Source organism: Carlito syrichta, unplaced genomic scaffold, assembly GCF_000164805.1.
Source record: "Carlito syrichta isolate Samal-C Ts95f unplaced genomic scaffold, Tarsius_syrichta-2.0.1 Scaffold235105, whole genome shotgun sequence".
Classification (NCBI taxonomy): Eukaryota; Metazoa; Chordata; class Mammalia; order Primates; family Tarsiidae; genus Carlito; species Carlito syrichta.
In genome coordinates, this window is record NW_007179201.1 from 5,409 (window position 1) to 18,954 (window position 13,546).

Below are 13,546 nucleotides of genomic sequence, written 5' to 3' on the forward strand. Positions count from 1 at the left end.
AATAAATCAAAAAATTAGCCTGGCGTGGTAGCATGCACCTGTAGTTCCAGCTACTTGGAAGGCTGAGGCGGAAGGATCGCTGGAGCCCAGCAGGTCGAGGTTGCAGTCGCCGGGAGCGGCCACTGCACTCCAGTCTGGGCGACAGAATGAGACTCCAACTCAAAAAATAAATAAATAAATAAAAATAAAAAGGAATAATGGTCAAAGCTAAGTACCACCCAGGTGGAGAAAACTTCTAAAAGCAGTGAGAGAGATGAGGAACAATCTACAAATGTGAGTGCACACTCTCCCACTTTTCTATAAAGCCAGAACATGAGATAAAACAAGCTCTTCTGACCAGCATAAAAACTGACCTGCATAGTGAAGAGACATGCTTTACAATGGAGAAAATACATGCAATCTGCTTCTGACAAGGGCTTAATGTCCAAAACATAGGAGGGACTCAAATAAATCAAGAGCAAACCCCCCAAATTACCAAGTTATATGCAAAAGACCTGAATAGACATTTCTCAGAACAAGACAAACATGATTAACAAGTGTAGACATAAATGCTCAATATCACTAATCATCAGGAGAAGTAAAACAAAACCCCAAAGAGATATCACTTTACCCCAATTAGAATGGCCACCATCAAAAAGAAAAGATAACAAGTATTGGCAAGCATGTGGCAGAACCAAACCAAACCAAACCAAACAAGCCCCACTGTTGTTGTGAATGAAAATTATATGGCCATTGTGAAGACATAAATATGGAGGTTTCTCAGACTAAAAATAGAACTAGCCTGTAATGCCACAACCCAGTCCTGGCCATACATCCAAAAGAAATAAAATCAGTATGTCAAAGAGGATCCGCACTCCCATGCTTATCAGAGCAGTGACAACAACCAAGACATGAAATCAATCTTAGTGTCCATCAAGGGATAAACAGATAAAGACAATGTGATATATAAACACAGTGGAATACTATTCATAAAGGGAATGAAATTCTGTCATTAAACAATGTAAGTGGGCCTGGAGAACATTATGTAAGTAAAATAAGGCAGGCACAGAAAGACAAATACCACATTATTTCACTCAAATGTAGAGTCTAAACAGTAATGATGACTGTTAGATAATAGCATGTATTAATATGCTACATTTAACCATTCCACAATCTATATGTACTTCCAAACTTCACATTTTACACAAAATCATACAATGTTACAGTCAATTAAAAATACATTTTAAAAGCATGGTTAGAAAAGTTATAATTCAAGTTAGAATTTGATAAGAAGCTAAATATCTTTATGAATAAGTATAATTAAAATATTTTCAAAAGTAATAACACTGAGAGGCTTGATTGTTTATAGGAGCCACATAAAGGTACACTTGAAAAAATAAATGCTATCCTGTATGAAGGCGAAGTAAATATGAAGGAGCGAGAGACATATCTTGGCAATAAATCACGGTGGACATTAAACTGAGGGTATCACACAGTCTTTGGCAAATTTAGAAGTATTTGGATGTTATGAAAATGCAATTGCACATGTTTTATGTAAGTCAGATAGCAAATTCTGTGTTTCTTGTCATTTAATTAATGAAGGAAGGATAATTTTTTAAAAAGAAAATTCCATCAGTAACTTGTTAAAAATAGCACTTCAACTAAAACTTTTGCAGAATAGTGATGATTCTTTTATCAGATCTGATCAGTAGCAAAGGACTGACAGTAGCATAGACATTGACGACAAACCTGTAGACACTGAAAATGACAGGGCCAAATACCCATAACATGGATGTGGAGGATGAGAGAATAATTTCCAGCGAGTACATGAAAACAAAGCAACTCACCAGCAGCAGGATGCTCTGGGTGGCCCTTTTCTCTGGGGAGGCCCTTGTGGAGAAACTGGTGCTGTGGAGGTATTGGAGCCTCCTCTGGTGACGGCACAATAGGATCACCATGTATGCACTTGAGAGCAGCATAAGTCCTACAAAGGTGATATCCCTTGATAACGACAGAGTGAGAAACAGTCCCCTGAGGATGACATTCATGGGGGACAGTGAGCAGTATTTACTGATATTCAGTAGGTTTTTCTGGGTTGTGTTGGAATAAGCTACAGCATAGATGATCATGTCACTACTGAAAGACAAATTGATGGACCAAAAAAACCCAAACAACCCCAGGATTCTGTAATGTGTGAATTTATGTTTAAATTTTGCCATCCAGGAGGTGCTGGGGCTGATGGTGATGACCTGGAGTATACTCAAGAGACAGGTGGTGCAGATGGAGAGGCCCCTCATCACCTTTTGCGTGTAGAACAAAGCCTTGCATTTGAAGTCATTTAGAAAATTCAGTGACTGAAACATGTCTGGAAAGAAAAATTCCACTGGAATGAGGAGCATCACTATGTGGACAAAGGCCAAGTGACAGGTGATCAGGTCATGGAGCTTAGTCTTGTGATCCAGAAGGATTGTGGAGATGTAAAAGAGGAGAACAAAGGTGTTGGCTGAAATGCCAATGCCAGCTTCGGGGTGGCGGGGGCAGGGGGGAGGGAAGGCATTTTTAAAAGACAGTATAAGTGGAAAGTGTGTTCATCTTAATGGCATGGAAGAAACATACTTTGTATATCTGAATAAAATAGATCTTACATCATCCATGTTCTTTTTTTCAATCTTTAAAATCATTGCCACCATCTTTATTTTTAGTTTATTCACTTATTCTTGATTAACCCAATCATATATAAATTCTTGGTAATGTACCTCCTACATTATTTTTCAAATCAAATATGTAAATATGTTATATATATATTTAATTTATATATGTATGTATATCACATACACACATATATATATGCATATGGTATGTATATACACATACACATGTACATAAAATAAACACATTTACAATTATGCCTGTATAAGCTGCACACTATTATTTCTAATGCATCCTGGCCTACCTTTTTAGAAATCATATTGTTCTATGTTTCTCATTGAATATTTAGTTCCCAAAAATGTGACAGTCAAATAAAATAAATGGTATTTGCACAGTTTAATTGAATAAAATTTATGCTATTTTGGAAATATTCACTAAAACAAACAACTAAAAATATACAATTGAGTATTTCTCATAGCCCATTACTTTGATACAGTTTATTCTGTATTTCTTTTCTGTGGTTTATGACCCCTATGATTCTACTGGACTCATCATGATAATTCATAATAATATTTTTATTTTTCATCAGCAGATTATCAGTTTAATCTCATGTTTAGCTTTTTATTCTCTTTGCCATGAATTGTAATGTATTTCCAATATCAGGAAATTAGCACATCAGTATTTTTTTTTTTTTTTTGGTGGTGGGGACAATATTCTGCTTACCCAAACCCAAATTAATTATATCACCTAAAAATGGTCCTGACTCTCTCCCAGTTTCGTTTTTATCCTAGGGGTATTTTATGTGAACTCCCTTTATCTCAGGACAAAATTGTTAATGTTTGCCTGCCAGTTATCAGGAGGATAGATGCTACTTTTAATCAATTTATTTCAACCATGAGCCTGCATCAAAATAGTCATATGATTCTTTTCCTGAGACTTCACTTGATACAGAGATATTTTACCGTGCCTAGAAAATATTCAGTCTCCATAAGAAAGATAATTTCTCTGAAGTTATTTTGCTATATCATGAATAACTTGCAAAATTTCACAGAACAATTTTGAAGTTATAAATTCATGTTATTTGGCCAGGATTCAGACATTATTATTTTATCACTTTAATGAAAGACGAAGAACCGTTTAGCTTAATGACATGAAGAAAAATGTAAAACCACTAAATTCATTCAGATTCTTCTGAATGGAAGTGTGTCCAATGATAATATTCAAGGTCACTTATCATTATACTGCCCCACAAAAAAATGTAAGTCAGTGAAAAAATATTGACATTTAGCATTCTTGGCTTATAATAAAAAATTAAAGACTGAGAAAGAAAATTGCTCTAAAAACACCTGGTATATTTGATTTTATGAAGGAAACATCACATAGTTAAATAATTATTGCTCTGTCTAAAAAAAGCTTAATCTAATAAAGGAAAGTGTTTATCTTAACTGTCAAGACCAAAACAGTGGAAAATTCCCACCAGCATGCAACTGCACAGCAGGGTTTTGCTGTCCAATTGTAACCAGAAGAAGAGCCAGGACAACATTGAATTAAGGACTTAATCGTCTCCAAATTTTAAGAATCATACTCCAGTGCCAGAAATAAATATATTTGGATGAGGACTAACAATATATGTATAAATATTTATTAACTATATAATCTATATAATTGTATTCATATAATCTATATAGTATGAGTCATACATCAAAGAAAACAAGAAAATGATTGTGACATACATAGAAATTTCAATATTTTATATTTTCTCCCCAAGCTTATGCTCTGTGAATTAATGACCTTCATTCTGTAAGTGACAATGACATACTCAGAAAGACTTGAATATGTGACATTATGAATCATCAAATGGTGTATTTCTCCAGTGAGGTTCTTGAGGGCATTTGGTGCTGAGCCTGGACGAGAAAGTATCTTGTGTCTCATGGATTAGAGTGAAGAAATAGATTGTGATTACGTAGATATCTTCTGAAATTTATCTCAACTACCAGAACTAAACAAGTGATAATTGCCTTAAACATATTGCAAAAGTCATCTTCATCCAAATTTTAAACAACCATGTTCTGAATTCTTATTTAATGAGTTTGCAACTCCACTTTGGAAGACTCATGGTGTTTACAATAAATGGTGCCAAATTGGAAGAAACAAAATAGATAAAAATCCACTGAGGAAATGTTTAAGTTGGTCAGAATGCAAAGAAAAATTGAGTCCTATGTGACACAGTCAAAAGTTAAAAATCTGAATGCACACCTCAGCTCCCACTGTCAGAAGTGACAATCAAGAGGTGCTGGGGCTGAGGGTGGCACTCGTGAGCACTCTCAGTGAACAGGCAACTTCAACCAAGTACACTCTCATTACACTGACTCTCTCTCAGGCTGTTCTCAATATTGTGAGCCCCAAACTGTATACTTAGTCATGGAAAATGGGAAGAGGAAGATAACACCATTAAACAGACCAGGAACAAAGACTCCTCACAAAGTGCATAAGCTTAGATGAGATGCCTGAAGCAAAAATCAAGAGTGTACAAGTTTTATGAATGATATTATTTGAATAGTAAAGTTTGCACTCTGCCTTTTGTAGATTTAAACATATAATCTGTATAAGCTTGTAGCATGTTTTTATTATTATATTAATCAAAAGTGTCATTTTTATTACACATTCATTGAGAAGCCTTGTAAGACTGATGACTCACATTAACAGAAAAAAATGATTTTGAGACTTGCAGGTGCCAAGTTGAGGTGTTTGACTGATAAGTAGCAATAGGTGGCAACCTGAGAAACCCAGCAGTCACATTTAGGGGGAGAAAAACAACATATTCTCACCAAGATCAGCTTTATGAAAAGATTTTTATAAAATACACAACGGCTAGAAAAGGCAAATATGATAAGCAACAGATGCCATTGAACGACTGCAACATTTATCCTTCTTTGGAAGTTGAAATTAGTGTAGGTGCAGCTAGGAACACAGTGCTTGCTGACAAGGATATTTACAATTTCCAGTCATTCCCAGACATTTAATTCCAACTACCATGCAGGAAAGCATAGATAGGAAAAGCATTATTTTAAATGTGTGAGACAGAAAAATGCTGGAGGGACTTGACCATGAATTTTGTGCTACCAATTTTGGAAAAAGCTTAATAATCCTGTTGTCAGTGTTTTTTCCTGATAATTTCAACCAAGAAGATATCAGTGAAGTGAAACACTCCTTTATTCTAAAAAGCTGAAAACTCTTACACAATGATGTCCCTGTAAATCACAGTAGCGATGATAAGAGTCTTACCAACTGTGTCAAATATTAAATTGAAGGGGATATTTCCAAGTTGTATCTTGCAATTTGGAGAACTGCATCCTCTGTTTCCCATTGTTTGCTATGAGCAGTCGAGATTCTTTCTCCTTAAAAACATGGAATGCAGACATTTAAAGCAATTAGAAAAGCTTAGTTTTTTTCCCCTAATCTCAAGAGACATCTTTGCTGTGCACCATCGAGTGGTCCTGAAGGCTTGGGATCCTTATGAACCACAAGGGAACAGCCATTTTCATCATTGTTTCCCTTTCTGCTTCAACTTCATCTTCTTTCTTTCCCTCTGGCTTATATGTTAAAAATACAGATAACAGAAAATATTATCCCTACTGAATTCAGACAAAATTAACTTGTAAATTTTAATAACAAAATTGAAATATACTTGCCACATTTGTGAATTTTTTTTTTCAATAAGTAAAATACAAATATGTAACTTTCAGAGGAAAATGTAGGGATATAAAATTTAGAGAACTTTGTATAATAAGGGAATGCTATCTCTTTCAAATTTTGCAAATCATCATTATCTCATTACTAAAAATGTTACCAAAATGAATGCAGAACAGTCTATAAGTTTTAGGTGATTAATAAAAATGCTAAAACTGAATTTATTTTAAATATTTGTAGTTGTGCTTAATATTTCATGCTTCCACTATAGTAATTAACACCACAAAATTTGATAAAAGACAAAAGAAGATATATCCATACAGTTTCATAATAGTTAGAAAAAATTCTTGTATTATAAATTACTATAACAGAATGAAACAAAATTATCTTTATGGTCATCTGCTGAAAGCTAATTAATGTAAAGTATTTAAAAATAATCTCATAGTCTGAGATTGCTCTAAACATTATAAATATACTTAAATATCTCCAAATTTAAAAGAACAAAGAAGTGTGACTATGACTAAATCCTTGTGAATGTATTCAGATTTCTTGTGTTACAAACATGAAATTTTACCTATGCACATTCAGTAAGTTAAACTAAGAAAAACTAGTAAACTAATCAATGCATCCACACACAAAAAGAGAAAAACGAGTAAACTAAGAAGAAAATGCAATTGCAAATCAAATACAATGTTACAAAATTACCAAGGTACTTTCAAAACCAATATATCTATAACCTCATAAAAATTTATCTTTGCCCCTTTAACTTGGAAACCTCTATGCTATATAGTTATGATGCCCTAAGATGATGAAAAGAGAATTCTCTTAGCTCTTCATTGAGAAAATTCTGCCTCCTCCCACCGTTCACCTGAGTCCCAAGCTCTCCCTGTTGATAATACTTACAACCAAACTCTCAACCAGCCAAGTCTTCAAAGTGAGTCTACGCTTATAAGATGAGGCCCACAGTATGTGCTTATAAGAAAGAGATGCCATCAATCTCCCTCCCTCCAGGCCTAAAATTTTCATGTCAACTGCAGAAAAGGACAAGCCCTGGCCTTGTAAGTGTAAGAGAGGGAGTTCCAAGGGAAAAACGTTACTTACCTGATTCTTAGAAAATAAAACAGAAACAGCTGGATTCCAAACTTTTCCATGAGTGAGTTCATTTCCCTTGGTAACTTGGGCCCAGTGGGCTGTGTGTTCTCTGTCTTTGTAAACAAAACAATTATCTCTCGATCACTCAACTTTTAAAATGAATAGAAAACAATGTCAGATTTCCCTGCTGGTAGACCTGATTTTCTCGAATGCTCTTTAATTTTCAGGGTCAAAACTACACTATGTGCATCTCCGTGGAAATCAGAAAAATGCCACCTCTATCATACCTCTATCATGGGCAAAGTGCTCTGTCCTCCAGAGGATACAGCTCTGAGCCAGGACAGCAGACATGAGTATCACTATGGTCAGAAATGCATGCAATCCATTTGTACACTGCTGTTTTCTTCATGGCATTATCCCCATAAAGTTGGACTAACATGTCTCTGATTTCACCTCTAATCTTGTCAGGTTTAACAAGAAATTTAATGTTTATTCTTTACTCTATTTCAAACTGCGACATTCTCACGATGACAGCTCTGATGGCCATTCCAGAAAAAAAGAGTTCTAAAATGCTTTGACAGGTGGACTAAGTGCTGGTGTTGGTGCATTGTTTCCCAAGGAAAACTTTGAAGGTGACCAAAGTGATACTCAGCAATGATACTTCACATCTAAGAATGATCTCTTGGGAGTGGACACCTTATATCCAAACATTGTTTCTGCTTGGGATAGAGAAATTTTTTTGTTTTGGTTTGGTTTTTCCTCTGTAAATGCACCTGGACAAATGGTGAAAGAAGGTGGTGAAAAACAGCCTACATTTTGCTCCTATGTCTGCTGTTCTGGTGAGAGAACTGTAATAGAGTATACCATAAACTTAGGTTAAAAGCATGCTATAACCCAATAAATATGTAATTGGCTTGTGGACAATAGCACAGCCATTTTAGTTTTCTGCTTTAAAACATAACCTGTAGCTGTTTAAACTTTCAATTATGGGAAAAACTGCAAAGCTCTAGTTCAAGCTTTAACCCCTTCCCTTGACACACTTTCCCCTTAGCAACAACCAATCAGGTGCCAGGGAAAAATCACCTAAAGTTTCCAAATGTCTCTGCAACTTCCCCAGCTAGTGGGCCAAGGTTGGCCCGAGTCAAGCTAGCCAATCCTCCACCATTGAACTGACAACCAGAGGTTACTACCCAATTAAATGGTAACAAGACTGGAAAGTCCCCCTAAACTCCTCCTCCTTTTGTGTAAAAGCATAAAAGGCATCTGCTTAAGGAAGTCAGAGCCTCTGGGTGTACTCCGCTGCCTAAGTGGTCGACAGAGGTCCAGGCTCGAGCTTGCAAATAAAAACCCTCTTGAACTTTCATCGGAATTGGCTTTTGGTGGTCTCTCCGATTGAACATTCAGCCACTACACTGGCAACCCCTTCCTTAGGGTCCCCTCCCACTGTGGGAGCTTCTCTGTCCTCTCAATAAATCCTACTTTCTAAAAAAAAGAAAAAAGAAGAAAGAAAAAAGAAAGCAAACTTAGTATGTCAAAGTGGTGACTTCACTCCCACGTTTGCTGCACTGTCCACAGCAGCCAAGATGATTAATTTGCTTAGGTATTTATTTGGTTTTTTTGAGCTGGAGTCTCACTCTTGTCGCATAGACTGGAGTGCAGTGGCACGCTCACGGCCACCACAGTCTCGACCTGCTGGGCTTAGGCGATGCTTCCGCCTCAGCCTTCCAAGTAGCTGGAACTACAGAGACACATCACCATGGCTGGCCAGTTTTTTTGTGTTTTATTGTAGAGATGAGGTCTCATCAAGTTGCCCAGGCTGATCTCAAACCCCTAGGCTCAGGCAATCCTCTCACCTCAGACTCCCAAAGTGCTGGGATTACAGGCTGAGCCACCATGCCCAGCCAGGTATTTTTTTTTACGTTTACCTTTCTGACACATTATCCTGCTCAACTTTTAAAGGAATCACATCTTGTATTCAATTTTTCAGATTTGTAAATTATGAATTATTTGAACATTGCCTTTCATTCTTTTTACATAGTCTATTAAAACAAATAAATGTTATTTATTTCTTCTCAATCTAAGTTCCATGTATGTATAAATATATTTGCATTTTCTATTAATTGCTTTCTGTAAAGTATTTGACTGCATTAATTGTGCTTAGTATTCTAGTTTATAGGCTTCTAATCAGCTCAGTCTATAGGTAACTCATCTGGTGTCCATTAAATTCTTTTACTACATTTTCAATAGCTCAGTTTTCAGTTACCCCCTTTCCATATTTGGCTTGGCAAGCTTAGTTTCTCATTCTTTCCATGCTCTTTGGGTTTTCTGGTTTTTTCGCTGTGTTGACTTAAACATTTAGACACAAGCCTAATGTCTGAAGTTTATGTCATATAATTTCTTTTAACCCTTTACCTGGTAGTTTATCTCCTTTCATGCGACATAATTTGTAATCCAGTTCTTATTTTAATGCAGATAACTAAAATAATCGGGAAGTTACAAGAATCCACAGAATACCTATTATAGTTGAAAGAAAATTGGGAGAACTTCCCAGGACCAGGAGGAAGTAAAGAGGATTATAAAGAGAAATAATCAACCTAAGAAGCACATGCTCCATCTAGATATGACTATGATATCACACTCAGGATGTCACCAGTCACCAGTCAGTTTAGTTTTTTTGTTTCTTTATCCATTTGTCTTGGTGGAAGTTGAACAACCCAGTGGATCTGACATCCCGTGGATCAGTCATATCTAGTTTTGTATTTCTTCATGGTCTATTGTGATTTGTTCTTCCGCATTTCTGATTGTGATCACTTGGGCTTTTTCTCTCTTCTTCTTGGTCAATCTGGCTAGGGGTCCGTCCGTCTTGTTTATCCTTTCAAATAAACAGCCTTTTGTTTCATTGATTTTTTTCTATGATATTTTTGTCTTCTTTGTCCCGTATTTGGGCTTTTACTTTGGTGATCTGGATTCTTCTGCTGAAGTTAAGTTTTGGTGGTCTTGTCTTTCCAGCTACCTTAGGTGATTTGTCAGGCTGTTAACCTGTGAGCTTGATGTGTGTTCATAAAGAAATGAATTTCCTTCTCAGTACTGCTCTCATGGCATCCGAGAGCTTTTGGTAGACTGTGTCTTTACTTTCATTTGTTTTCAAACTCTTTTAATTTCTTCTTTGGTTTCCATGTTGACTCAGGAGGTGTTCAGCATCATGCTGCTTAGTATCCATTCCTTTGTAGGCTTTGGGCGTGCTTTGTTGGTGTTGATATTTATTTTTGTTCCACTGTGGTCTGAGAAGGTGCATGGCAGCATTTCAGTCTTATGGAATTTGTTTATGCTTGATTTATGGCTGAGGATGTGGTCAATCTTGGAGTATGTTCCATGTGATGATGAGTAGAATGTATATTCTGAGGTTGTTGGGTGAAGTGTTCTGTGAGTATCTAATAAGTCTATTTAGTCAAGCGTCAAGCTGATGCTCCAGAGCTCTTTATTGATTTTTTGCCTCAATGATCTACCTAGGGTTGTTAGTGGGGTATTTAAGTCCTCAGCTATGATAGTGCTAGAGTCAATATCATTTTATAGTTTACCTAGAAGCTGCTTTATAAAGGTTGGCATTCCTATGTTGGGTGCATATATGTTTAAGATGGATATCTCTTGCTGATGGATTGAAACTTTTATCATTATTTAGTGACATTCCCTACCCTTTTTAATTTTTGATAGCTTAAACTATATTTTGTCCGATATTAATACTGCAACATCACCTACTGGGAATGTACCTGGAAGAACTCAGTTCATTCTATGAAAAAGATACCTGCACACGTATGTTTATCGCAGCATTGTTCACAATAGCAAGATCACGGAACCAACTGTGCTGCACATCGAAAGAGGAATGGATAAAAAAAATGTGGTACATATACACAATGGAATATTATGCAGCCATAAAGAAGAACAAAATCATGAACTTCACAGCAACTTGGATGGAATTAGAGTTCATAATACTGAGTGATCTCTCACAGAAACGAAGAGCTGAGTATCACATGTTCTCACTCATAAGTGGACCTTGAACAACTACCATAATAGCATAAGATAAGGATTGAAGGTGGCGGCAAACGGGGGGGTGGGTGTGGGAGGTGGGATTGACAGTAGTCGATATCTGCCTGGGGAAGGGGTGGCACACCTCATCAATAAAGGTACTTGCATGGTAAATATTTGTATACCTAGCCATGAATTGTGCCCCACAATTTTAAAATAAAAATTAAAAGAGGTTAAAAAAAAAAAAAAAAAAAAAAAAAAGAAATCAGCCAACTTGTAAAAAACAGCCAAACTTGCAACAACAGCAACAACAAAAAGTAAGATTAGTCTTCTGGAGACAGCATATTGTTGCATCATTTTAAAAAAATCCAGTTTGTCATTCTATGTCTTTTCAGTGGTATATTTAGTCCATTCAGATTCAGTCTAATTATTGAGATGTGAGGGTTTATCCCTGTCTTGAGGTTCTGATAGGGTTTGTTGCTGTTTGTTTTTTGGTTGGTTGATTTTATTTTAATTTTTTGTTTGATATATGTGTGTGTTTTCAATCTTTTTCCCTCATTCTTGGGAAACACATGGTCATTCTTTTTTTTCTTTCTTCCGTGTTTAATACTTTCATAGGCATTTCTTGTAGAGCTGGTCTGGAGGCGGTGTAGACTCTTAGAGATTGAATATCTGGGCAGGATTTGAATTCTTCATTGCTGACGAAGCTTAGCCTAGCTGGGTAGGAAATTCTTGGTTGGAATTTTTTATCTTTGAGAACTTTGAAGATTGGACGCCAGTCTCCTCTAGCCTGTAGTGTGTTTTGTGGATAAGTCTGCTGTTATTCTAATTGGTCTTCCCTGGTAAGTAGTCTGACCTTTCTCTCTTGCTGTCCTTATCACTTTTTCTTTTATACCTACTTTGTTTAGGCAAATTGCTATATGTCTAGGAGTTGGTCTTCTCATTTGATGTCTTGCAGGAGTTCTCTGAATCTCTTGTGCTTGAATGGTCACATCTCTGGTAAGATGAGAGAAGTTTCCCTGGAATGTTTGTTCCAGGGTGGTCTCTGTTTCTCTATCTGCCTCAGGATTGCCCATTACTCATAGGTTCCACTTCTTGATTTACTTGCACATCTCTTGGATGCGTTGTTCCATCTCTTTAAACTTCTATGTTTTTGACAGTTTGAGTTAGTTCCATATTTGGGTTCTCAAGCTCTGAGATTCTTTCTTCTGCTTGGTTAATTCTGCTTTCCATGCTTGCCAGTTTGTTATTTATTTCATTTACTGTATTCTTTATTGCCATCATCTTAATTATCCGCTCCTTTATTCTTTCCTCTTGTATCTCCTTATTTCTAGTTGTTCTCTCTATTAATATCTTGATGTCTGGATTTGTGGTTTGTGACCAGGTGATCTGAAGGCTCTTCGTTGCTTGAGTTCCGAAGTCTGTATACTGTCTTCCCAGGGTCTGTATGGGACCTGTATTCTTCCATTGATTCGTCTTCATTTGTGATGGTTTCCCACCCCCCTTTCCTCCCCTACTTTAATTCCATTGCTCAGTGATGGGGGGACAGCTTTCACTTCTGTTTGCTCAATCCCCTCTTCTTCCTTATGTAGATCCTCTGGATTTGTTCAGTTTTGTAGCTGGACTGAGGATGAGGGGGCTGTGCTTTTTGCAGTTTTGAGGCTTGGTTAAGGTGTGATGTGGGAAGCTGTGGTTCAGAAGCGATCTGCAGGTTCCAATATCTGCTAACAGGTTTGTGGGCCCTCTGGAACACACTTTCTAAAACCTTACAATCTCTCCATATGGTGGGGGTGTATGTATGCCACCTGAAATCAAAATGAGATAAGAAAAAGGAAGAGAATGGAAAAAGGAAGAAGGGAGTTGAAAGGTAGGTAGAGACAGAGGAGAAGGCGAAGGAAAACTGACAGGCACGCCAACTAATGAATAAACAAACAAACAAAAAACCCCGATGACGCACTTGCCCTCAAAAAATACCCATACACAAACAGAGAGACTAAAATCACCAAAATAAAAAAAGCATAGCAAGTACTAAAACATAAACAAAAATAGTGAGAAAAAAAAAGAGCTCCCTCTGTGGCCATTTCTGGAACTTCAGGTTCCTTTCCCAAGGACC

At 36.7% G+C, this 13,546-nt stretch overlaps 1 protein-coding gene across 1 annotated transcript; it reads right to left on the reverse strand.

The window, feature by feature from the left end:
- Window positions 1–1,640: 1,640 nt before the first annotated feature.
- Window positions 1,641–5,995, reverse strand: LOC103253516 (vomeronasal type-1 receptor 90-like). The gene is made up of 2 exons (XM_008051804.1): window positions 5,914–5,995; window positions 1,641–2,500 (listed from the first exon to the last, which is right to left on the reverse strand). The coding sequence occupies exons 1-2, from the start codon at window positions 5,993–5,995 to the stop codon at window positions 1,641–1,643; spliced, it is 942 nt and encodes a 313-aa protein (XP_008049995.1).
- Between the last annotated feature and the right edge of the window lie 7,551 nt (window positions 5,996–13,546).

Bases quoted from the DNA above. Each gene is read 5' to 3' on its own strand.
- LOC103253516 (XM_008051804.1), bottom strand. From the start codon at position 5,995: ATGGGAAACAGAGGATGCAGTTCTCCAAATTGCAAGATACAACTTGGA. The intron at 2,501-5,913 runs GTAAGACTCTTA...GCCACCCCGAAG, and splicing joins TTTAATATTTGACACAGTTG to CTGGCATTGGCATTTCAGCC.